We start from the raw sequence: 23,436 nt of genomic DNA on the forward strand, positions 1-23,436 counted from the left end.
GTCCCCAAATGTCCCCCAATGTCCCCCATGCTCCCCCTCATTTCCCCCATCCTGAATGTCCCCTGCCCCTCCATCCCGTGTCCCCAATGTCCCCCAATGTCACCCCGTGTCCCCATCCCAAAAGTCCCGTGTCCTCCCCAGTGTCCCCCAAGTCCCCAATGTCACCCCAGTGTCCCTCACGCTCCCCATCCCGGATGTCCCCTGTCCCTCCATCCCTGTCCACCAATGTCCCCCCATGTCCCTCCTTGTCCCCAATGTCCCTCCCCAGCCCCCAATGTCCCCCAATGTCCCCAATGTCCCCCCAGCCCCCAAGTCCCCAATGCCACCCCCATGTCTCCAATGTCCCCCCATGTCCCCCCATGTCCCCAATGTCCCGCATGTCCCCCCAATGTCCCAATGTCCCCATGTCCCCAGTGTCCCCCCAATGTCCCCCATGTCCCCCATGTCCCCCAGCCCCCATGTCCCCAATGTCCCCTCAATGTCCCCCAGCCTCCCAGTGTCCCCCTCATATGAAGAACTCCTCCTTTGCTTGCCGGGCTCCCCCAGGAAAGCCTCTCGGGCCTCCCGTGCTCCTCCAGCCCGCTCGCCTCGTGCGTCAGGTACGACCCTGCGGACACGCCACCCTCAGGACACGCCCACCCTCAGGACACGCCCACCCACTCGGGACACGCCCACCCACTCAGGACACGCCCACCCTCAGGACACGCCCACCCTCGGGACACGCCCACCCTCAGGACACGCCCACCACTCAGGACACGCCCACCCTCAGGACACGCCCACCCATGACACGCCCACCCACTCAGGACACGCCCACCCTCAGGACACACCCACCCTCTTAGGACACACCCATCCTCGGGACACGCCCACCCACTCAGGACACGCCCACCTCGGGACATGCCCACCCACTCAGGACACGCCCACCCACTCAGGACATGCCCACCATCGACACGCCCACCCTCAGGACACGCCCACCCTCGGGACACGCCCACCCACTCAGGACACGCCCACCCACTCAGGACATGCCCACCCTCAGGACATGCCCACCCTCAGGACACGCCCACCCACTCAGGACATGCCCACCCCTCAGGACACGCCCACCCTCAGGACACGCCCACCCACTCAGGACACGCCCACCCTCGGGACACGCCCACCCACTCAGGACATGCCCACCCCTCTCAGGACACACCCACCCACTCAGGACACACCCACCCCACCTCAGGACACGCCCACTCCTGTCAGACCACACCCATGCCCATGTCACCTCATCCCTCCCCCCACACATCCAGACCACACCCACAGAGACCACACCCGCACCCGCCCATGCCATGCCCACCCCAACCACACCCACCCCACCCCACCCACCCCACCACACCCATCCAACCACACCCAGTTTGACCACACCCATCCACCCCAACCACGCCCACCCTGACCACGCCTATTCTAACCACACCCACCTTGACCACACCCACCCAACCACACCCACCCCGGCACACCCATTCTAACCACACCCACCACACCACACCCAACCCGACCACACCCACCCCACCACACCCATGCCAACCACACCCACCCTGACCACACCCATTCTAACCACACCCACCCCACCCAGTTTGACCACACCTACCCAGCCACCCCAACCACACCCACCCCAACCACACCCACCCCGACCACGTCCCCTGGCCACACCCACCTTTCCACCACACCAAGCACCAGACGAGGGCCCCACCCACAACCACACCCATCCCAACCACACCCACCCTGACCACACCCACCCTGACCACGCCCCCTGACCACACCCCCGGCCACACCCACCTTTCTGGCGCACGGAGCACCAGACGGGGCCCCACCCACAACCACACCCACCCTGACCACGCCCCCTGACCACGCCCCCGGCCCCACCCACCTTTCTGTCGCACGGAGCACCAGACGAGCGCCCCCAGCAGCAGCAGCAGCAGGAACACCAGCAGGGCCAGGGCCCCGCCCACCACCGCGAACGGCCCCGCCCCCTGCGCCGCCACCACCGCCCCGGGGTCTGCGGGGACACCGCGGGGACGGCGTCACCAGGGGACACCGGGGGGGCACCCACACAGCACCCAGAGCCCCCGGCCATGGGGACACCGGGGCACCACACAGCACCCACAGCCCTGCCCTGGCCATGGGGACACCGGGGCACCACACAGCACCCACAGCCCTGCCCTGGCCATGGGGACACCGGGGGGGCACCCACACAGCACCCACAGCCTGCCCCTGGCCATGGGGACACCGGGGGGGCACCCACACAGCACCCACAGCCCTGCCCTGGCCATGGGGACACCGGGGGGGCACCCACACAGCACCCACAGCCCCCCCCAGCCACGGGACACGAGGGATGGGCAGGAGGGGTGGCCCTGGGGACACCGGGGGGGCACCCACACAGCACCCACAGCCCCCCCCCGGCCATGGGGACACCGGGGGGGCACCCACACAGCACCCACAGCCCTCCCTGGCCATGGGGACACCGGGGGGGCACCCACACTGCACCCACAGCCCCCCCCGGCCATGGAACATGAGGGATGGGGAGCAGGGGTGGCCATGGGGACACCGGGGGGGCACCCACACAGCACCCACACAGCACCCACAGCCCTGCCCCGGCCACGGAACATGAGGGACGGGGAGCAGGGGTGGCCCTGGGGACACCGGGGGGGCACCCACACAGCACCCACAGCCCTGCCCTGGCCATGGGGACACCGGGAGGGCACCCACACAGCACCCACAGCCCTGCCCTGGCCACGGAACACGAGGGACAGGGAGCAGGGGTGGCCCTGGGGACACCGGGGGGGCACCCACACAGCACCCACAGCCCTCCCCCAGCCACGGAACACGAGGGATGGGGAGGAGGGGTGGCCCTGGGGACACTGGGGTGGCCATGGGGACATCGGGGTGGCCATGGGGACCCTGTGGGGGGCACTGGGTGGCCCTGGGGACACCGGGGTGGCCATGGAGGATCCTGGGGTGGCCCTGGGGACACCGGGGGGGCACCCACACAGCACCCACAGCCCGGCCACGGAACATGAGGGACGGGGAGGAGGGGTGGCCATGGGGACACCGGGGTGGCCATGGAGGATCCTGGGGTGGCCCTGGAGGATCCTGGGGTGGCCCTGGGGACACTGCAGGTGGCCTTGGAGGATCCTGGGGTGGCTGTGGTGACACTCTGGGTCACCCCATGGGTGGTCCTGGAGACCCCATGGGTGGCCGTGGTGACCCTGTAGGTGTCCCCGTGGGTGTCCCTGTGGGTGTCCCCATGTATGTCCTATGGGTTTTCCTGTGGGTGTCCCATGGGTGTCCCCAATGTCCCCATATGTGTCCCATGTGTGTCCCCGTGTGTGTCCCCAGTATCCCCGTGTGTATCCCCATGTGTGTCCAATGTGTGTCCCACGGGTGTCCCCGCTGTCCCTGTGTGTGTCCCCATGTGTGTCCCATTGGTGTCCCCAATGTCCCCGTGTGTGTTCCCATGTGTGTCCCATGTGTGTCCCATGGGTGTCCCCAGTATCCCCATTGGTGTCCCCATGGGTGTCCCATGGGTGTCCCCGTGTGTGTCCCCGAGGGTGGCACTGACCGTACACGACGAGCACGTAGTGGTCAGCGGCTCGGCCGTGGGCGTTGCCGGCGTGGCAGGTGTAGGTGCCGTTGTCCTGCGGGGCCAGCGCCGGCAGCGTCAGCCGCTCGCCCTCGGCCCGGGCCCGCGGGGGCAGCGACTCATTGCCACGGCTCCACCACACCTCCGTGGGGCTGGGGACACAGGGGACTGTCACATCATTGTCACCTCCCTGTCACCTCCCTGTGACCCCCTGTCACCCTCCTGTAACCTGTCACCCCCTGTCCCACTCGCCCTCGGCCCGGGCCCGCGGGGGCAGCGACTCATTGCCACGGCTCCACCACACCTCCGTGGGGCTGGGGACACAGAGGGGACTGTCACCACAGTGTGACATCATTGTCACCTCCCTGTGACCCCCTGTCACCCTCCTGTAACCTGTCACCCCCTGTCCTGCTCGCCCTCGGCCCGGGCCCGCGGGGGCAGCGACTCATTGCCACGGCTCCACCACACCTCCGTGGGGCTGGGGGGCACAGGGGGGACTGTCACACTCATTGTCACCTCATTGTCACCTCCCTGTGACCCCCCTGTCACCTCCTGTCAACCCCTGTCACCCCCTGTCCCTCTCACCCACGGGGGCTGCGACTCATTGCCACGGCTCCACCACACCTCCGTGGGGCTGGGGGGCACACAGGGGGGACTGTCACCACAGTGTGACATCATTGTCACCTTCCTGTGACCCCCCTGTCACCTCCCTGTGACCCCCCTGTCACCTCCTGTCACCCTCCTGTCACCCCCTGTCCCGCTCACCCGCGGGGGCAGCGACTCATTGCCACGGCTCCACCACACCTCCGTGGGGCTGGGGACACGGGGGGGACTGTCACACCATTGTCACCTCCCTGTCACCTCCCTGTGACCCTCCTGTCACCCCCTGTCCCGCTCACCCACGGGGACAGGGACTCATTGCCACGGCTCCACCACACCTCCGTGGGGCTGGGGGCACAGGGGGGACTGTCACCACAGTGTGACATCATTGTCACCTCATTGTCACCTCCTGTCACCCTCCTGTCACCTCCTGTCCCCCTCCTGTCACCCCCTGTCCCTCTCACCCACGGGGGCAGCGACTCATTGCCACGGCTCCACCACACCTCCGTGGGGCTGGGGACACGGGGGGACTGTCACATCATTGTCACCTCCCTGTGACCCTCCTGTCCCCTCCTGTCCCCCCTGTCCCCCTGTCCCCGTCACCCACCGTGGGTTCCCGCTGACGGCGCAGGTCAGCACCAGGGTGTCACCTTCGCGCAGGACGTTCTGGGAGGGGACAATCCGTGCTGAGGGGGGGTCTGGGGGGACTACAGGGGTGTCACCTCCTGGGGACACCGGGGAGCCCCCCCAGTGCCACCCAGTCCCTCCCAGTGCCCCCCAATCCCCTCCCAGTCCCTCCCAGTGTGCCCCAATCCCTTCCCAATCCACCCACACTGCACGTCCAGCTGGTACTGGGTCTGGCAGTGCTGTGTCCCCTCATGTCCCCAGTCCCTCCCAGTGCCCCCAATCCCCCCCAGTGCCTCCCAGTGCCCCCAGTGCACCACACTGCACGTCCAGCTGGTACTGGGTCTGGCAGTGCTAGTCCCCAGTCCCCCAGTCCCTCCCAGTGCCCCCAGTGCTCCCAGTGCACCCACACTGCACGTCCAGCTGGTACTGGGTCTGGCAGTGCTGTGTCCCCCTGTGTTCCCAGTCCCTCCCAGTCCCTCCCAGCACCCCCAGTGCACCCACACTGCACGTCCAGCTGGTACTGGGTCTGGCAGTGCTGTGTCCCCTATGTCCCAGTCCCCCAGTGCCTCCCAGTGCCTCCAGTGCACCCACACTGCACGTCCAGCTGGTACTGGGTCTGGCAGTGCTGTGTCCCCAGTCCCCCAGTCCCTCCCAGTGCCTCCCAGTGCCCCCAGTGCACACACACTGCACGTCCAGCTGGTACTGGGTCTGGCAGTGCTGTGTCCCAGTCCCTCCCAGTGCCCCCCAGTCCCTCCCAGTGCACCCACACTGCACGTCCAGCTGGTACTGGGTCTGGCAGTGCTGTGTCCCCAGTCCCTCCAGTGCCCCCCAGTGCTCCCAGTGCACCCACACTGCACGTCCAGCTGGTACTGGGTCTGGCAGTGCTGTGTCCCTGTGTTCCCAGTCCCTCCCAGTGCCCCCCAGTGCTCCCAGTGCACCCACACTGCACGTCCAGCTGGTACTGGGTCTGGCAGTGCTGTGTCCCCAGTCCCCCCAGTCCCTCCCAGTGCCCCCAGTGCACCCACACTGCACGTCCAGCTGGTACTGGGTCTGGCAGTGCTGTGTCCCCAGTCCCTCCCAGTGCCCCCCAGTGCCCCCAGTCCACGCACACTGCACGTCCAGCTGGTACTGGGTCTGGCAGTGCTGTGTCCCCAGTCCCTCCCAGTCCCTCCCAGTGCCCCCAGTGCACGCACACTGCACGTCCAGCTGGTACTGGGTCTGGCAGTGCTGTGTCCCCTGTCCCTCCCAGTCCCTCCCAGTGCCCCCAGTCCACGCACACTGCACGTCCAGCTGGTACTGGGTCTGGCAGTGCTGTGTCCCCTGTCCCTCCCAGTGCCCCCCAGTGCCCCCAGTGCACCCACACTGCACGTCCAGCTGGTACTGGGTCTGGCAGTGCTGTGTCCCCCTGTGTCCCCAGTCCCTCCCAGTGCCCCCCAGTGCCCCCAGTGCACCCACACTGCACGTCCAGCTGGTACTGGGTCTGGCGGCGCTGTGTCCCCAGTCCCTCCCAGTGCCCCCCAGTGCCCCCAGTGCACCCACACTGCACGTCCAGCTGGTACTGGGTCTGGCAGTGCTGTGTCCTCCTGTGTCCCCAGTCCTCCCAGTGCCCCCAGTGCACCCACACTGCACGTCCAGCTGGTACTGGGTCTGGCAGTGCTGTGTCCCCAGTCTCTCCCAGTGTCCCCAGTCCCTCCCAGTGCCCCCCAGTGCCCCCAGTCCACCCACACTGCACGTCCAGCTGGTACTGGGTCTGGCAGTGCTGTGTCTCCCTGTGTCTCCCAGTCCCCCAGTGCCCCCCAGTGCCCCCAGTGCACCCACACTGCACGTCCAGCTGGTACTGGGTCTGGCGGCGCTGCCCCCGGCCCAGGGCGGGGTGTGTGGCCTCGCAGGTGACGATGGCCCCGTGGTCCCTGCGCTCCACGCGCAGCCTCAGCACGCTGCGCTGCCAGAACACCTTCCCCTGCTGCTCACGGGTGCTGTGGCCTGGCACGGGCACAGGGACAGGGGACATGGGGACAGGGGACATGGGGACAGGGGACAGGGGGACAGGGGACAGGGGACAGGAGGACAGGCAGGACATGGGGACAGGGGACAGGGGACATGGGACATGGGGACAGGGGACAGGGGACAGGGGACAGGGGGACAGGGGGACATGGGGACATGGGGACAGGGGACAGGGGGACAGGGGGACACACAGGGACAGGGGGACAGGGGGACAGGGGACATGGGGACAGGGGGACATGGGGACAGGGGACACGGGACAGGGGACATGGGGACAGGGGGCACACAGGGACAGGGGAACATGGGGACAGGGGACATGGGGACAGGGGACACGGGACATGGGGACAGGGGACAGGGGACAGGGGACATGGGGACAGGGGACAGGGGGACAGGGGACAGGGGGACAGGGACAGGGGACAGGGGACAGGACAGGGGACAGGGGACATGGGGACAGGGGGACAGGGACAGGGACAGGGGACAGGGGACAGGGGGACAGGGGACAGGGGGACAGGGGGACAGGGACAGGGGACAGGGGACAGGGGGACAGGGGACAGGGGACATGGGGACAGGGGGACAGGGGACATGGGGACAGGGGACAGGGACAGGGGACAGGGGGACAGGGGGACAGGGGACATGGGGACAGGGACAGGGGGACAGGGGACATGGGGACAGGGGACAGGGGACAGGGACAGGGACAGGGGACAGGGGACAGGGACAGGGGACAGGGGACAGGGACAGGGGACAGGGGACAGGGGACAGGGGACATGGGGACAGGGGGACAGGGGACAGGGGGACAGGGGACAGGGGACAGGGGACAGGGGGACAGGGGACAGGGGACAGGGGGACAGGGGGACATGGGGACAGGGGACAGGGGACATGGGGACAGGGGACAGGGGGACAGGGGACAGGGGACAGGGGACAGGGGACATGGGGACAGGGGGACATGGGGGACAGGGGGACAGGGGGACAGGGGACAGGGGGACAGGGGACATGGGGACAGGGGTACACAAAGACGAGGGACAGCGACAAGGGGACACGTGGACAAGGACAGGAACACAGGTACAGGGGGACAGTATGTCCCATGTCCACCCCCAGGTGCTCCCTGTCCCCCAGTGTCCCCCCAGTGTCCCCAGGTGTCCCTCACCTGGCAGCTCGCGGCGGTCGCGGTACCAGCGCAGCGTGGCGGGGGTCCCTCCCTGTGTCCTCTGTCCCCACCATGTCCCCCAGTGTCCCTGTCCCCCCCATGTCCCCCATGTCCCCCATGTCCCCCAGTGTCCCCTGTCCCCCCATGTCCCCCCATGTCCCCCAGGTGTCCCCTCACCTGGCAGCTCGTGGCGGTCGCGGTACCAGCGCAGCGTGGCGGGGGTCCTCCTGTGTCCCCTGTCCCACCATGTCCCCCCAGTGTCCCCTGTCCCCCATGTCCCCCATGTCCCCCAGGTGTCCCCTCACCTGGCAGCTCGCGGCGGTCGCGGTACCAGCGCAGCGTGGCGGGGGTCCCTCCTGTGTCCCTGTCCCCACCATGTCCCCCATGTCCCCTGTCCCCCAGGTGTCCCCAGGTGTCCCCTGTCCCCCAGTGTCCCCATATCCCCCATGTCCCCCCAGGTGTCCCCTCACCTGGCAGCTCGCGGGCGGTCGCGGTACCAGCGCAGCGTGGCGGGGTCCTCCTGTGTCCCCTGTCCCCACCATGTCCCCCCATGTCCCCCCAGTGTCCCCTGTCCCCCAGTGTCCCCAGGTGTCCCCATGTCCCCTCCAGTCGTCCCCATGTCCCCCAGGTGTCCCCAGGTGTCCCCAGGTGTCCCCTCACCTGGCAGCTCGCGGCGGTCGCGGTACCAGCGCAGCGTGGCGGGGTCTGGCGCGGGGCACGAGGCAGCTCAGCTCCACCTCCCCCTCCACTGCCAGAGCCCCCTGCCTCGACCACCGGCGCCTCGGGGGCACTGCGGGGACACGGGGGGACACAGGGGACACTGGGGACACCAGGACACACGGGGGCACAGGGATGGGGAACACAGGGACACACAGGGATGGGGGACATGGGGGACATACAGGGAGACACGGGGGAACACAGGGGACACACAGGGGTTGGGGGGGACACAGGGGACACACAGGGATGAGGGGGACACAGGGGGACACAGGGGATGGGGGACACAGAGGGGACATGGGGACACACGGGGATGGGGGACACACAGGGGGACACAGGGGACATGGGGGACACACAGGGGACACACAGGGATGGGGGGAGGACACAGGGGACATGGGGGGACACACAGGGACATGGGGGACACTGGGGGACAGGGGGACACACAGGGGACACACAGGGGACATGGGGGACACACAGGGACGGGGGACACGGGGACACACAGGGGGACACAGGGGACACAGGGGGATGGGGGACACAGGGGATGGGGGGACACAGGGGACACACAGGGGGGACACACAGGGGATGGGGGGACACACAGGGATGAGGGGACACAGGGGATGGGGGGACACCGGGCAGACACAAGGGACAAAGGAGAAGAAGGGGGGGACAAGGACACAGGGTGAGGGATAAAGGTGGAGGGGACAAGGGGACACGTGTCATCACACGTCCCTCGGTGTCCCCAGGTGTCCCCAAATGTCCCCAAGGGCGGGAGGACACCTGAGGATGTGGTTTGGGGTGTCTGGAAGGTGGCACAGGCAGGAATGGTCACCACAGTGTCCCCAGGTGTCAACAGGTGTCAACAGGTGTTACCTCTGTGTCCTCAAGTGCCCCCAAGGATGGGAGGACACCTGAGGATGTGGTTTGGGGTGTCTGGGAGGTGGCACGGGCAGGAAGGGCCACCACAGTGTCCCCAAATGTCCCCAAGGGTGGGAGGACACCTGAGGATGTGGTTTGGGGTCTGTGGGAGGTGGCACGGGCAGGAATGGCCACCACAGTGTCCCCAAAGTGTCCCCAAGGGTGGGAGGACACCTGAGGATGTGGTTTGGGGTCTGTGGGAGGTGGCACGGGCAGGAATGGCCACCACAGTGTCCCCAAATGTCCCCAAGGGCGGGAGGACACCTGAGGATGTGGTTTGGGGTCTGTGGGAGGTGGCACGGGCAGGAAGGGCCACCACAGTGTCCCCAGGTGATCCCTCCCTGTCCCCAGGTCCCCAGGTCCCCCCCAGGGGTCCCAACACCCCCCAGGTGTCCCCAGGTGTCCTCCTGCCCCCAGGCCCCCAGACCCCCAGACCCTACCCAGCGACGGTGAGGGTGGCGATCTGGAGCTGGGTGTCCCTGTTGTGTCCTGCTGTGTCCCCCAGGTCCCCAGCCGCCCCCAGACCCCCAGACCCCTACCCAGCACGGTGAGGGTGGCGATCTGGTGGTGGGTGTCCTGCTGTGTCCCTGCTGTGTCCCCAGGTGTCCCCTGCCCCAGACCCCAGACCCCCAGCCAGAGCCCTACCCAGCACAGTGAGGGTGGCGATCTGGTGGTGGGTGTCCCTGTTGTGTCCCCATTCCCCAGGTGTCCCCAGGTGTCCCCAGGTGTCCCCCTACCCCCAGGTCCCCCAGGACCCCCAGAGCCCTACCCAGCATGGTGAGGGTGGCGATCTGGTGGTGGGTGTCCCTGCTGTGTCCCTGTTGTGTCCCCTGCTAGGTGTCCCCCTGCCCCCAGGCCCCCCAGAGCCCTACCCAGCACGGTGAGAGGGTGGCGATCTGGTGGTGGGTGTCCCCAGGTGTCCCCAGGTGCCTCCCCAGGCCCCCCAGGCCCCCAGACCCCTACCCAGCACGGTGAGGGTGGCGATCTGGTGGTGGGTGTCCCCAGGTGTCCCCCCATCCCCAGGTCCCCCGTCCCCCAGGCTGTCCGGGCCCCCCATCCCCAGGTGTCCCCCATGCGCCCAGGCTCCCCCCGGACCCCTACCCAGCACGGTGAGGGTGGCGATCTGGGGTGGGTGTCCTGCTGTCCAGGTGTCCCCTGCCAGGCCCAGCTCTACCCAGCACGGTGAGGGTGGCGATCTGCGGTGGGGTGTCCTGCTGTGTCCCCTGTCCCTGGTGTCCCCATCCCCCAGGTGTCCCCCCTGCCCCCCAGGCCTCCCCAGACCCCAGACCCTACCCAGCACGGTGAGGGTGGTGATCTGGAGCTGGGTGTCCCCATGTTGTGTCCCCCAGGTGTCCCCCATGGTGTCCCCTAGGCCCCCAGACCCCCTAGACCCCTACCCAGCACGGCAGGTGAGGGTGGCGATCTGGTGGTGGGTGTCCCTGCTGTGTCCCCACATGTCCCCCATCCCCCAGGTGTCCCCCTGTCCCCCCAGGCTCCCCAGAGCCCTCCACCCAGCACGGTGAGGGTGGCGATCTGGTGGTGGGTGTCCCTGCTGTGTCCCTGTTGTGTCCCCCATCCCCCAGGTGTCCCCCTGCCCCCCAGACCCCCCAGACCCCTACCCAGCACGGTGAGGGTGGCGATCTGGTGGTGGGTGTCGTCGGCGTAGAGCTGGCAGAAGTAGCCGCCCTCGTCCTCCAGCCGGGCCCGCGCCAGGCGCAGCCGCAGCCGCCGCCGGCTGAACTCGGCCAGCTCGAACCGCTCGTCCTTCAGGGCTGGGGGGGACACAGGGGGTGACACAGGGACCCATGGGCACCCTGGGGTCACACAGACACCCCATGGACACTCCTGGGGTCACACAGGGACCCACGGGCACCCCTGGGGTCACACAGACCCCACGGGCACCCCTGAGCTCAAACCGATCGTCCTCCAGGGCTGGGGACACAGGGGGTCACACAAGGACCCACGGGCACCCCTGGGGTCACACAGACACCCCTGGGGTCACACAGACACCCCACGGACACCCTGGGGTCACACAGGGACCCATGGGTACCCCTGGGGTCACACAGACCCCCATGGGCACCCCCAGCTCAAACCGCTCGTCCTTCAGGGCTGGGGGACCCATGGGCTGCACACAGGGACCCATGGGCACCCCTGGGGTCACACAGGGACCCACGGGCACCCCTGGGGTCACACAGACACCCCATGGACACTCCTGGGGTCACACAGACCCCCACGGGCACCCCCAGCTCGAACCGCTCGTCCTTCAGGGCTGGGGGGACATGGGGGGCACGTGGGGGTCACACGGGGACCCACAGACACCCACAGGACCCACTGACACCCCTGGGATCCCACAGACACCCCTGGGGTCACAGACACCTCTGGGGTCCCACAGACACCCACAAAAACACCCACAGGACCCACAGACACCCCTGGGGTCCCACAGACACCCACAGACACCCCTAGGGTCATACAGGGACCCACTGACACCCCTGGGGTCATACAGGGACACACTGACATCTCTGGGGTCCCACTGACACCCCTGGGGTCCCACAGAACACCCACAAACACCCCCAACCCCCAATACCACCCCAGGGTCACCCTGGAGCCCCACAGACACCCCAGGACATCCCTGTCCCCCCAACATGGGGGACACTGGAATCCCCGTGTCCCCCCTTGTCCCCAGGCATCCCCAGGGGTGTCCCCATGTCCCCAGGTGTGTCCCCAGGTGTCCCCAGGTGTCCCCAGGCGTTCCCAGGTGTCCCCAGATGTCCCCAGGTGTCCCCAGGCATCCCCAGGAGTCCCCAGGTGTCCCCAGGTGTCCCCAGGTGTCCCCAGGGATCCCCAGATGTCCCCAGGGGCGTCCCCAGGTGTCCCCAGATGTCCCCAAGCGTCCCCAGGTGTGTCCACAGGTTGTCCCAGGCGTCCCCAGGGGTGTCCCCAGGTGTGTCCCCAGGCGTCCCCAGGCATCCCCAGATGTCCCCAGGTGTCCCCAGGTGTCCCCAGGCATCCCCAGGTGTCCCCAGGCATCCCCAGGTGTCCCCAGATGTCCCCAGGGATCCCCAGGTGTGTCCCCAGGCGTCCCCAGGCATCCCCAGATGTCCCCAAGTGTCCCCAGGCGTCCCCAGATGTCCCCAGGGATCCCCAGGTGTCCCCAGGTATCCCCAGGTGTCCCCAGGCGTCCCCAGGCGTCCCCAGGCATCCCCAGGTGTCCCCAGGTGTTCCCAGGGGTCCCCAGATGCCCCCAGGTGTCCCCAGGCATCCCCAGGTGTCCCCAGGTGTGTCCCCAGGGGTGTCCCAAGGCATCCCCAGATGTCCCCAGGCATCCCCAGGCGTCCCCAGGTGTCCCCAGATGTCCCCAAGCATCCCCAGATGTCCCCAGGTGTGTCCCCAGGGGTACCCAGGTGTCCCCAGGGGTCCCCTCACCGCGGGTGCCGTTGAAGAAGAGCGTCTGCCGGGCCGGGTTCTGGATGACGACGATGGAGCCGTCGTACCTGTGCAGGTGACACGTGATCTCGGCCGTGCCCCCCTCCAGCACCGTCACGTTCTCGGCCTGCACCTCCTGCGCCTGCCCTGGGGACAGGGGGACAGCAGTGTCACCAAGGAGGGGACAGCAGTGTCACCAGGGGTCACAGGGGACACACACAACCCCCTCCAGCACCGTCACGTTCTCAGCCTGCACCTCCTGCGCCTGCCCTGGGGACAGGGGGACAGCAGTGTCACCAAGGAGGGGACAGCAGTGTCACCAGGGGGGACAGGGGACACACAGACACCTCCTGCGCCTGCCCTGGGGACAGCAGGACAGCAGTGTCACCAAGGAGGGGACAGGGGACACACAAACACCTCCTGCGCCTGCCCTGGGGACAGCAGGACAGCAGTGTCACCAAGGAGGGGACAGGGGACACACAGACACCTCCTGTGCCTGCCCTGGGGACAGGGGGACAGCAGTGTCACCAGGGGGGACAGGGGACACACAGACACCTCCTGCGCCTGCCCTGGGGACAGGGGGACAGCAGTGTCACCAAGGAGGGGACAGCAGTGTCACCAGGGGGGACAGCGGTGTCACCAGGGGGCTCACAGCACACACACACACCCCTGGGGACAGGGGGGACAGGAGGGGACAGGAGTGACCCCAGGGGGACAGGGGACACACAGACATCCCCTGGGGACAGCAGTGTCACCAGGGGGGACAGCAGTGTCACCAGGGGAGACAGCAGTGTCACCAGGGGGGTCACAGCACACACAGACATTCCCTGGGGACAGCAGTGTCACCAGGGGGGACAGGGGACACAGACACCCTGGGGACAGCAGTGTCACTGGGGGGCTCACAGCACACACACACCCCCACTGGGGACAGGGGTGACAGAAGGGGACAGAGGACACACAGCCCCCTGGTACCATCAGGGGTGTCCCCAACCCCAGTGACACCATCAGGGGACCAGTGACACCCTCCCAGTGTCCCCAAGCCCAGTGACACCATCAGGGGACCAGTGACACCATCACTGGGTCCCCAACACCAGTGACACCAACACTCACCCCAGTGACACCAGTACAGTGTCCCCAACCCCAATAACACCAGCACAGTGTTCCCAACCCCAATGACACCATCAAGGGACCAGTGACACCCTCAGGGTGTCCCCAAGCCCAGTGACACCATCAGGGGTGTCCCCAGTCCCAGTGACACCATCAGGGGACCAGTGACACCGTCAGGGGTGTCCCCAACCCCAGGGACACCATCAGGGGACCAGTGACACCCTCCCAGTGTCCCCGACCCCAGTGACACCATCAGGGGTGTCCCCAGTCCCAGTGACACCATCAGGGGACCAGTGACACCATCAGGGGTGTCCCCAAGCCCAGGGACACCCTCCCAGTGTCCCCGAGCCCAGTGACATCATCACAGTGTCCCCAAGCCCAGTGACACCATCAGGGACCAGTGGCATCAGAGTGTCCCCACAGCCTCAGGGACACCCTCCCAGTGTCCCCAAGCCCAGTGACCCGGCCGGTGGCCCCTCGAGGACGGTGCCACGTGTGCCCCTCACCCCGGGGTGTCCCCCTCACCCCAGGGTGTCCCCCCCTCCTGTCCCCATCAGGACACCCTCGGCGTCCCCTGCCGTTGCCATGACAACGCCGGGAGGTGCCCGGGGTGGGGGTGACACGAGGGGGTGACACAGGGAGGTGGGGGTGACACGGGGGCTGGGGGTGACATGCGGGGGCTGAGGGGTGAACGGGGGGAGTGACACCGAGGGGGTGAGGGTGACACAGGGGGTGACGGGGTGACACAGGGGGCTCGGAGGTGACAGCACGGAGGTGACACTAGTGGGGTGACAACACGAGGGGGTGACATGGCGAGTGGGGGTGACACGGGGGGGTGACACGGGGGCTGGGGGTGACACGGGGGGTGACACAGGGGGTGACAACACGAGGGAGGTGACACCGCGTTCTGCTGTGTCAGCACAATTCCTCCCCCTCCAAGGTCGTCCCCGTGCCAAGGTCACCCCCGTCCCGGGGGCTGGGGGGCTCAGGGGGCACAAGGGACACTTTGTCGCTGCCGGGGACCCCGAGGAGAGGAGTGGGAGGGACAATGGGGACAGCGAGAGGGGACACAATGGCCTTTCTGTGTCACCCACGCGCTGGGGACAGCCGGCGGCGCCTGGCACCCGGGGGGACACAGGGGGGACACAGGGGGGCACAGGGGGGACACAGGGGGGCACAGGGGGCACAGGGGCACGTGCCACCCACCCCGGGACTAGGAGCGGAGGGGACACCCGGGGGTGATGGGACACCGAGAGGGGACACCAGAGGGGGTGGGGGACATCCAGGGGATGGGGGACACTCAAGGAGGTGGGGGGACACTCCAGGGGGATGGGGGGACACTCAGGGGATGGGGGACATCCAGGGGGTGGGGGGACACTCAGGGGATGGGGGGACACTCAGGGGTGGGGGGACATCCAGGGGGTGGGGGGACATCAGGGGGATGGGGGACACTCAGGGGTGGGGGGACATCCAGGGGGTGGGGGGACATCAGGGGGATGGGGGACACCAGAGGGGTGGGGGGGACACTCAAGGGGTGGGGGGACATCCAGGGGGAGTGGGGGGACACTCAAGGGGTGGGGGGACATCCAGGGGAGTGGGGGGACACTCAGGGTGGGGGGACACCCAGGGGTGGGGGGAACATCCAGGGGTCCAAGGGGACACCAGGGGTCTGTGGGGGAGGACACACAGGTCTGGGTGTCACCAAGGGACACCTGGCCACAGGTGGGGGGTGACAGTGACACCCCCGGTGGGTTTGGGGACAGGGATGCTCTGGGAGGTGACAGTGACACCCCGGTGGGGCTGAGGGACACTCAGGATGGCTCTGGGGGGGTGACAGTGACACCCCCGGTGGGTTTGGGGACAGGGGATGCTCTGGGGGGGTGACAGTGACACCCCCGGTGGGTTTGGGGACACCAGGATGGCTCTGGGGGGGTGACAGTGACACCCCCCAGCCGCAGGGTCACCCCTTCCCCCCTCCAGCACTGGGTTTGGGGGGGTGGGATGAGCCCCCCCCGTGTCCCCAAGGTGTCCCCAAGGTGTCCCCAAGCTGCACATGGCTGGGGGGGGGGACACAAACCCACCCCCCTCGCGGGGAGATGGGGACAGAATAAAAAGGGGGGGGACACACACAGGGAGATGCCCCCACCCTCCTCCCACCCGAGGGGGACACACAAAGCCATGGGACACCGCAGGGAGGGACACGGCGAGCAGGGAAGGGGAGGGGGCTGCGGCAGAGCCGCGGCGATTTTGGGGAGGAGGAGATGGGGAGATGGGGGAGGGTGAAGGGGGGGAGGGACGCGCGATGCGGCTTTTAAATGGCAGGGGGTGGGGGCGGGTTGGGGTGTCCCCTTTTTGGGGACACGAGGGACAGGGTAAATGGAGGAGTGGGCTGGGGCTGGAATTTGGGGAGGGGGTCACTCCCCGTGTCCAGCAGCCCAGAGCAGTGCAGGGGGATAGGATTGGGGGTGTCCCCGGTTGAGGACACAGGGACAGGGGTAAATGGCGGTGGGGGCTGGAATTTGGGGAGGGGGTCACTCCCCGTGTCCAGCAGCCCAGAGCAGTGCAGGGGGGGTGGGTTTGGGGGTGTCCCCCCCGGTTAAGGACACAGGGACGGGGTAAATAAGGGGGTGTAATTTGGGGAGGGGGGTCACTCACCGTGTCCAGCAGCCCAGAGCAGTGCAGGGGGGGCAGGTTTGGGGGTGTCCCCCCCCCGGTTAAGGACAGGGAGGATGGGGTAAATAAGGGGGTGTAATTTGGGGAGGGGGTCACTCACCGTGTCCAGCAGCCCAGAGCAGTGCAGGGGGCAGGTTTGGGGGTGTCCCCGGTTAAGGACACAGGGACAGGGGTAAATGGCGGTGGGGGCTGGAATTTGGGGAGGGGGTCACTCACCGTGTCCAGCAGCCCAGAGCAGCAGCAGCCCCGGCAGCAGCGCGGGGGCCGCAGGGGGCGCGGGGGCTGCATGGCGGCCGAGGCTCCGCTGCCGCTCCCTCCCCACCTGCCGGGCCCGCGCTAATGAGATGCTAATGAGATGCGGGAGGCCGGGCCAATGGGGGCAGCGGGAGGAGGGGAGGGGGAGGAGCCCCCGCTATTGAGAGGGAGGATGGGGGTCGGTGTTTACAGGGAGAGGGACAGGAGGGGGGATTTGGGGGACTGGGGGTCTTTTGGGGGAACCTAAGGGGGATGGAGGGTCTGGGGGGCCTGGGGATATTGGGGAGGGGGATGGAGGGGGGCCGGGGGTTGTTGGGGGTCTTTGGGAGGCGATGGCGGGGTCCGGGAGGGTCCTGGGGGGTTAATGGGGACCCCAGGATGGGCTCAGGGACCCCGGGTGAGAAATTGGAGCCCCTGAGGTGGCTTTGGGGGCCATGGGGGTCTTGGGGGTCTCTGGGGGTGATGGGGGACCCTGAGGGGAAAATTGGGGACCCCGAGGGGGATTGGGGACCCCAAAGGGGATGGGGAGTCCAGGGGGAGCCCTGAGGGGATTAGGGGACCCTGGGGGAACAGGGGGTGACGGGGGGGCCCTGGGTGGGAATTGGGGACCCCAAAGGCGGATGGGGGGTCCAAGGGGTCACTGGGGGTCCTTGGGGGCGATTGGAGGAGCCTGAAGGGGTTTAGGGACCCCAAGGGGGAACAGGGGCACCTCGAGAGGGGGAAGGGCTGGGGGTCCCGGGGATGGGATCAGAGCCCCCACCTGGAACAGGGGGACCCCACGGTGGGTTTGGAGCACCCCAAATTGAGACCAGATCACCTCCAGCCAGAATTGGGGGCCCTCAGGGTGGGCTGGGACCCCCTTCCCCAAAGGGACCTGGGCCCCTCCCGAGGGGTCTGGGGTCCCCAATCCTTCGGGAGCCCCCGGCCGCGCCCCCCGCCGTTTCCAGGGCAGCCGCGGCCCCGGCCCCGGGCGGAACAAAGGCTGCTCTGAGCTGGAACAGCGCGCCCATTCAGCGCTCGGGGGGCTCGGGGGGTCCAGGGGGGTCCTCGGGGGGTCCCCTTTTTTTTGGGGGCCGCTCGGGACGCGGGGCACGTTCGGGGAAGGAGCTGCCAGGGCTGGGGAAGGACACAGAATGGGGGGGAAAAGGGCAAAAAGGGATAAAGGAGGAGAAAATGTGGGATAGAGGGGGTCAGAATGGGGGAAAAATGGGGACAAAAGGGGGATAAACAGGCATAAAATGGAGCTAAACGGGGCATAAGTGGGGGAAAAAAGGGATAAAATGGGGATAATGGGGAAAAAAATGAGGCTAAAGGACGAAAAGATGGGGTAAAAGGAGATAAAATGGAGCTAAACTGGGACAAGACGGGGCTAAAAGGGGACAAAATGGGGATAAAATGGGGCTAAGGGGGGGGAAATTGGGCTAAAGTGAGGCTTAAATGGCTAAAACTGAACAGGACCAAACCAGGGCTAAACAGAGCCAAAAAGGGGCAAAACGCAGTAAAAACGGGGCTAAGTGGGGACAGAATGGGGCCAAAGTGGTGCTCAAATGGCCCTATCTAGACTAAGAAGGGACAAAATGGGACTGAAATGGCCAAAATTGGCCAAACAAGCCAAAGCAGAGAACAAACCAGGGTAAAACGGCCCAAACGGGGCCAAACTCGGCCAAAACAGAGTCAAGTGAGCAGAGAGCCCAGCTTTAAGGGCCAGAGAGTTAAACAGCACCGAAACGAGCCCGAACAGGCCAGAACAGGGCTGAAATGGCCAAAAATAGGGCTGAAGTCGTGAGGAGCACACAAACCCCCCAATTTCTGCAGCTTTAACCCGAATTCCCCCAGCAGGGCTGAGCTGGAGGGTCCCCAATGTTCTTTAGCGGGAGGGAGGTGAGAAAACCCCTCAGGAGGAGGATGAGGAGGGACAAAGAGGGGGCCTCGCCCTCCTCTCCCACAGCCCTGAGGGGATCCCGGCTGAGCGAACAGGGTGGGAGCGGCAAAACCGGCTTTGCCGAGGCCCCTGAGGCGCGGGAGGAGAGCGATGACAGCCTTTGGAACGGGAGAATTCTTGAAGGGGTGTGAGGGGGATCACCCTTTGCCCCCTCAGGCAGGGTCCGGCCACCATCACCCCCCACGGCCCTGAGGGCGAGTTCACCTACGGGAGGTGGCTCAAACCGCCGCAGGGACACCCTGAGGATGTGACAGCGCCGGGAAGCGGCGGCAGGAGCGGGAAATTCCCCGCTCGGAGCCCGCGGGGCCATCGCGGAGCCGCCGCCTCCCCCTGAGGCGTCGCGGACAAAATGGCGGCGGCTCCTGAGGCGCCTTTCCCGCCCTTTCCGAGGCCACGCCCCCTGCCCGGCCATCCCACCAATCAGCGGCCGCCCTGCCGCGGCTTTGCCCCGCCCCCTGGCCGGCCCTGAGGGAGCGGCGGCGGCGGGAGGGGAAAAGGAGCCTTTGCTGAGGGGAAAACCTCGCGCTCTGAGGTAAAAAACGGCACCTTCTGGGGGCAACGCACTTTTTCTGAGGGGAAATAATGGCTTCCGTGAGGAAAACCCCTCTTTTTGGGGTTAAAACCTCGTTTTTTCCGAGGCAAGCCCCTCAGTTTTGGGGGGTTTTTAAACCTCGTTTTCAGATGGAAAGGCCTCGCTTTTTTCAGAGGTTAAAAAAAAAATACGTTTTTCGGAGGCGAAGCCCCATTTACTGAGGCAAACCCCTGTTTTTGGTGGTCAAACCCTCATTTTCTGAGGCAACCCCTCATGGGGGTTAAAAATGTCACTTTCTGAGGTAAATTCAGTTTTCTGAGGTAAAACATCATTTTCTGAGATAACCCTCTCATTTTTCTGAGGCAAACACCTCAGTTTGCAGGGTTAAAACCTCATTTTGTGCAGTTAAACCTCATGTTTCTAAAGCAATTCCCCATTTTCTGAGGCAAATCCTTCACAAAGTGGGGTTAAACCCTCATTTTCTGAGGAAAACCCCTCATTTTCTGAGGTAAAACCTTTCCTTTCTGAGGTAACCCCTCAGTTTTTCAGACGAACCCTCAGATTTTCTGTGGTAAAAACCTCATTTTCTGAGAAAAAAATACTTATTTTCTGGTGTAAACCCTCGTTTTTCTGAAGCAAACCTTATTTTCTGGGCCCAAGTTTGAGGTGCTTTCCCACCAATGATCGGTTTTTCCCCCACTATTTCCCTCCTTTTTCCCCACTATTTCCCTCCCTTTTCCCCCTTCCCGCTCCCCATTTTGGGGCATTTCCCCCCTTTCTGGGATCCCTGCTGGGAATTCAAGGTTTCCCCCCCCAATTTTGGGGCTGTTTCCCCCTTTTTTGGGTGTTTCCCCCACAAACATGACTCCAGCTCAGGGGTTTAGGGTTTATTGGCTCCCTCAGTGCTTCTTGCTGGCGGCGGCGACCTGGAAATGGGGAGAAAAACAGGGAAAATGGGAAAAAAGGCCGGGATTGACCCCAAAATAGCCTCGTGCTAGGAATGTTCCCAATCCCAGGAATGGCCCCAAAATGGTTCCAATCCTGGGACTGGCTCCAAAATGGCCAAAAACGTGAGAATTGGCCCCAAAATCTCACCTGCCCCGCGATGCGATCCAGGTCCCGCTGCCCCTGTGGAGTCAACTTCCGACCCCTGGGGTGGGGAAAACAGGGAATTAATGGAGAAAATGGGGGAAAAACGGGACAGAAAAGGGGAAAATGAGAGGGGGAAATGAGGAAAATAGTGTGAGAAAGAATAATAATGAAGCAGGATAGAAATTACAGGAAAAATCTTGGGAGAAAGGGAATTTAAAGGGGAAAAATGGGAACTTGGGGAGCGGAAAACGGGAATTTAAAAGGGCAAATGAGAATTTAAAAGGAAAGTGGGAATTTCAAAGGGGAATTTATAAGGGAGAAAACGAAGAGTAAAACCAGCACAAAAAGGGGCCGGGAAGGCAGAAAATGGGGTAAAAGGAGGGCAAATCGGGTCAAAGCCGGGAGGGAAGAAGGGTGAAGGTCTGGGTCCCTAACGCAGGTGATTTTTTCCCCCCCAGACTGACCCGTCCTGGTCCTTCTCCACCACCTTGAGGGCCTCGAGCGCCTGCAGGACCCGGCGGGCGACGGCGCCGGAGCCGCGGCTGAAGTGGCTGGGCCGGACCCCGCGGCGCTGCCGCCCCCCGTACACCTTGGCCATGGAGCCCACGCCGGCCCCGCCGCGCAGGTACAGGTGGCGAGCCGTGGAGGCTGCGGGAACACCGGCAATCAACAGCGGGAACACCGGGAATCAACAGCGGGAATCACCCCCGGGAACGGGAAACACCCCCGGGACACCCCCATCCCAACCCCGGAGCCACCGCCCCGCAGGGCCCGGCCCTGCCCCTCACACCGGGACCCCCCTCGGGTGTTTTTATCCCCCCCTCGGGTGTTTTTATCCCCCCCTCGGGTGTTTTTATCTCCCCCCCGGGTGTTTTTTTTGCGGGGGTCTCACCCACCCGCGCGGGTGTAGAACCAGTTCTCGTCATAGGGCGCCAGCTCCTTGTGCTTGGCCAACTTCACCGTGTCCGCCCACTCGGGCACCTTCAGCTTCCCCGACCTGCGGGAATACCGGGATAATACCGGGATTATATCAGGAATAACGCCGGGAATACAGGGAATGACACCGGGATAACACCGGGGATAACACCGGGAATAACACCGGGAATAACACCGGGAATACCAGGGGGAATACAGAGAAGAAAACCGGGGATAATACCGGGATAACAGCGGGATAATAACGGGAATAACACCGGGATAACACCGGGAATGGAGGGGGGAATTACAGTGGGAATAACACCGGGATAATACCGGGAATGTCCCCGGATCCCCTCCCGCCCCAGGGACCCCCTCCGGGACACCGGGACCCTCCGAACACCCCGGGGACCCCTGGGACATCGGGGGACCCCCGGTAACCGAACCGAGGACCCCCACACCAACGATCTCCAGGACCCCCGATCCTCCCAGGCCTCCCCGGTCCCCAGTGCCCCTCAGGGACCCCTCCCAGGAACCCCTGGGACCCTCCGGTCCCCGTGACCCCTCCAGTCCCCCGGTCCCCCTCACTTCTTGAGGAAGGCCGCGAGCGCCCGCACGAACTCCTGCTGGTTCACGTCCTTCACGGTCACCCCGGGCATCTGCGGGGACACGCGGCGTGTTGGGACCCCGGAGACCCCCATGACCCCCAAAATTCCCCAAATCCCCCTCCCCCCGCGCCCACCTCGCTCCTTTCGCCGCCGCCGCCGCGCCGGAAGAGGCCGCTCCGCGGGGCCGCCCGGGCCAAGGCGCAGGGGCCGCGGCACCGCGAGACTCTCTCGGCCAATGGGAGCCCGCGAGGCTTCGCGCCGGCCAATGGGGTTGTGTAAGGGGCGTGGTTGGGTTGGTACCGCCCCCTCCCCGCGGCGCCTTCAATGGGCCCCCCTCGGGGCGTGAGAACGTTTGGCCCCGCCCCCCGCTCCTCATTGGTCACCGCACGGCGCGCGGGTGTGAGCGAGGCGGGGATTGGCTGCGCGCAGCGCCGCGGATGGAACGAGCGCGGGGATTGGCTGATGGGGTGGTGGCCCCCCAGGGTGTCCCGGTGTCCCTGTGCCACCCCCGGAGTGTCCCAGTGACCCACCTGGGTGTCCCTGCGTCACCCCCGGAGTGTCCCCAGAGTGACCCACCTGGGTGTCCCCAGGGTGTCCCTGTGTCACCCTCAGAGTGACCCACCTGGGTGTCCCCAGGGTGTCCCTGTGTCACCCCCGGAGTGTCCCCAGAGTGACCCACCTGGGTGTCCCTGTGTCACCCTCAGAGTGACCCACCTGGGTGTCCCCAGGGTGTCCCGGTGGCCTCGTGACATCTGTGAGGTGTCCCAGTGTCACCCCTGGGCTGCCCCCAAGGTGTCCCAGTGTCCCCTCTGAGGTGTCCCCAGGGTGTCCCGGTGGCCTCGTGACATCTGTGAGGTGTCCCAGTGTCCCCAAGGTGTCCCCAAGGTGTCCCAGTGTCCCCTCTGAGGTGTCCCCAGGGTGTCCCAGTGAACCCCATGTGGTGTGTCCCAAAGGTGCCCTGGAGGTGCCACCCCCTGTCCCCAACCCTTGTGGTTTGTCCCCTCCCTCCCTGCCCCTTTAACAGTGGGTGTGTCCCTCCGTGTCCCCGCCCCCCCTTGTCATCCAATGACAAGCATGGACACAAAAAGGGGCGTGTTCCTCCAGTCTCAGCCCAGCCAATGACAAACAGGAACAAAAAAAGGGGCGTGTCCCTCCAGTCCCAGCCCAGCCAATGGTAAACAGCAACACAAAAAGGGGCGTGGCCCTCCAGTCCCAGCCCAGCCAATGACAAAAAGGAACAAAAAAAGGGGCGTGTCCCTCCCCAGCCAATGACAA

General features: G+C 65.9%; 2 protein-coding genes across 2 annotated transcripts; both read right to left on the reverse strand.

Annotated features, from left to right (window-relative positions):
* Positions 1-505: 505 nt before the first annotated feature.
* Positions 506-19,336, reverse strand: LOC126638146 (cell adhesion molecule 4-like). The gene is given in 12 exon segments (XM_050311792.1): positions 506-528; positions 531-563; positions 566-607; positions 1,904-2,032; positions 3,596-3,768; positions 4,824-4,914; positions 6,662-6,826; positions 8,649-8,689; positions 8,691-8,778; positions 11,237-11,389; positions 13,041-13,187; positions 19,222-19,336. Coding segments are annotated over 12 exon segments (1,191 nt in total). The 5' UTR covers positions 19,328-19,336.
* Positions 19,337-20,421: 1,085 nt separating this feature from the next.
* Positions 20,422-22,406, reverse strand: RPS19 (ribosomal protein S19). Its single transcript, XM_050311786.1, has 6 exons — positions 22,296-22,406; positions 22,142-22,212; positions 21,538-21,638; positions 21,106-21,289; positions 20,645-20,699; positions 20,422-20,475 (listed from the first exon to the last, which is right to left on the reverse strand). Exons 2-6 carry the CDS (start codon positions 22,210-22,212, stop codon positions 20,449-20,451), a joined length of 438 nt encoding a protein of 145 aa, XP_050167743.1. The 5' UTR covers positions 22,296-22,406; the 3' UTR covers positions 20,422-20,448.
* Positions 22,407-23,436: the final 1,030 nt, after the last annotated feature.

The sequence above is a fragment of the Myiozetetes cayanensis genome, unplaced genomic scaffold (genome assembly GCF_022539395.1).
Source record: "Myiozetetes cayanensis isolate MyiCay16 unplaced genomic scaffold, myiCay2020 scf166, whole genome shotgun sequence".
Lineage (NCBI taxonomy): Eukaryota > Metazoa > Chordata > Aves > Passeriformes > Tyrannidae > Myiozetetes > Myiozetetes cayanensis.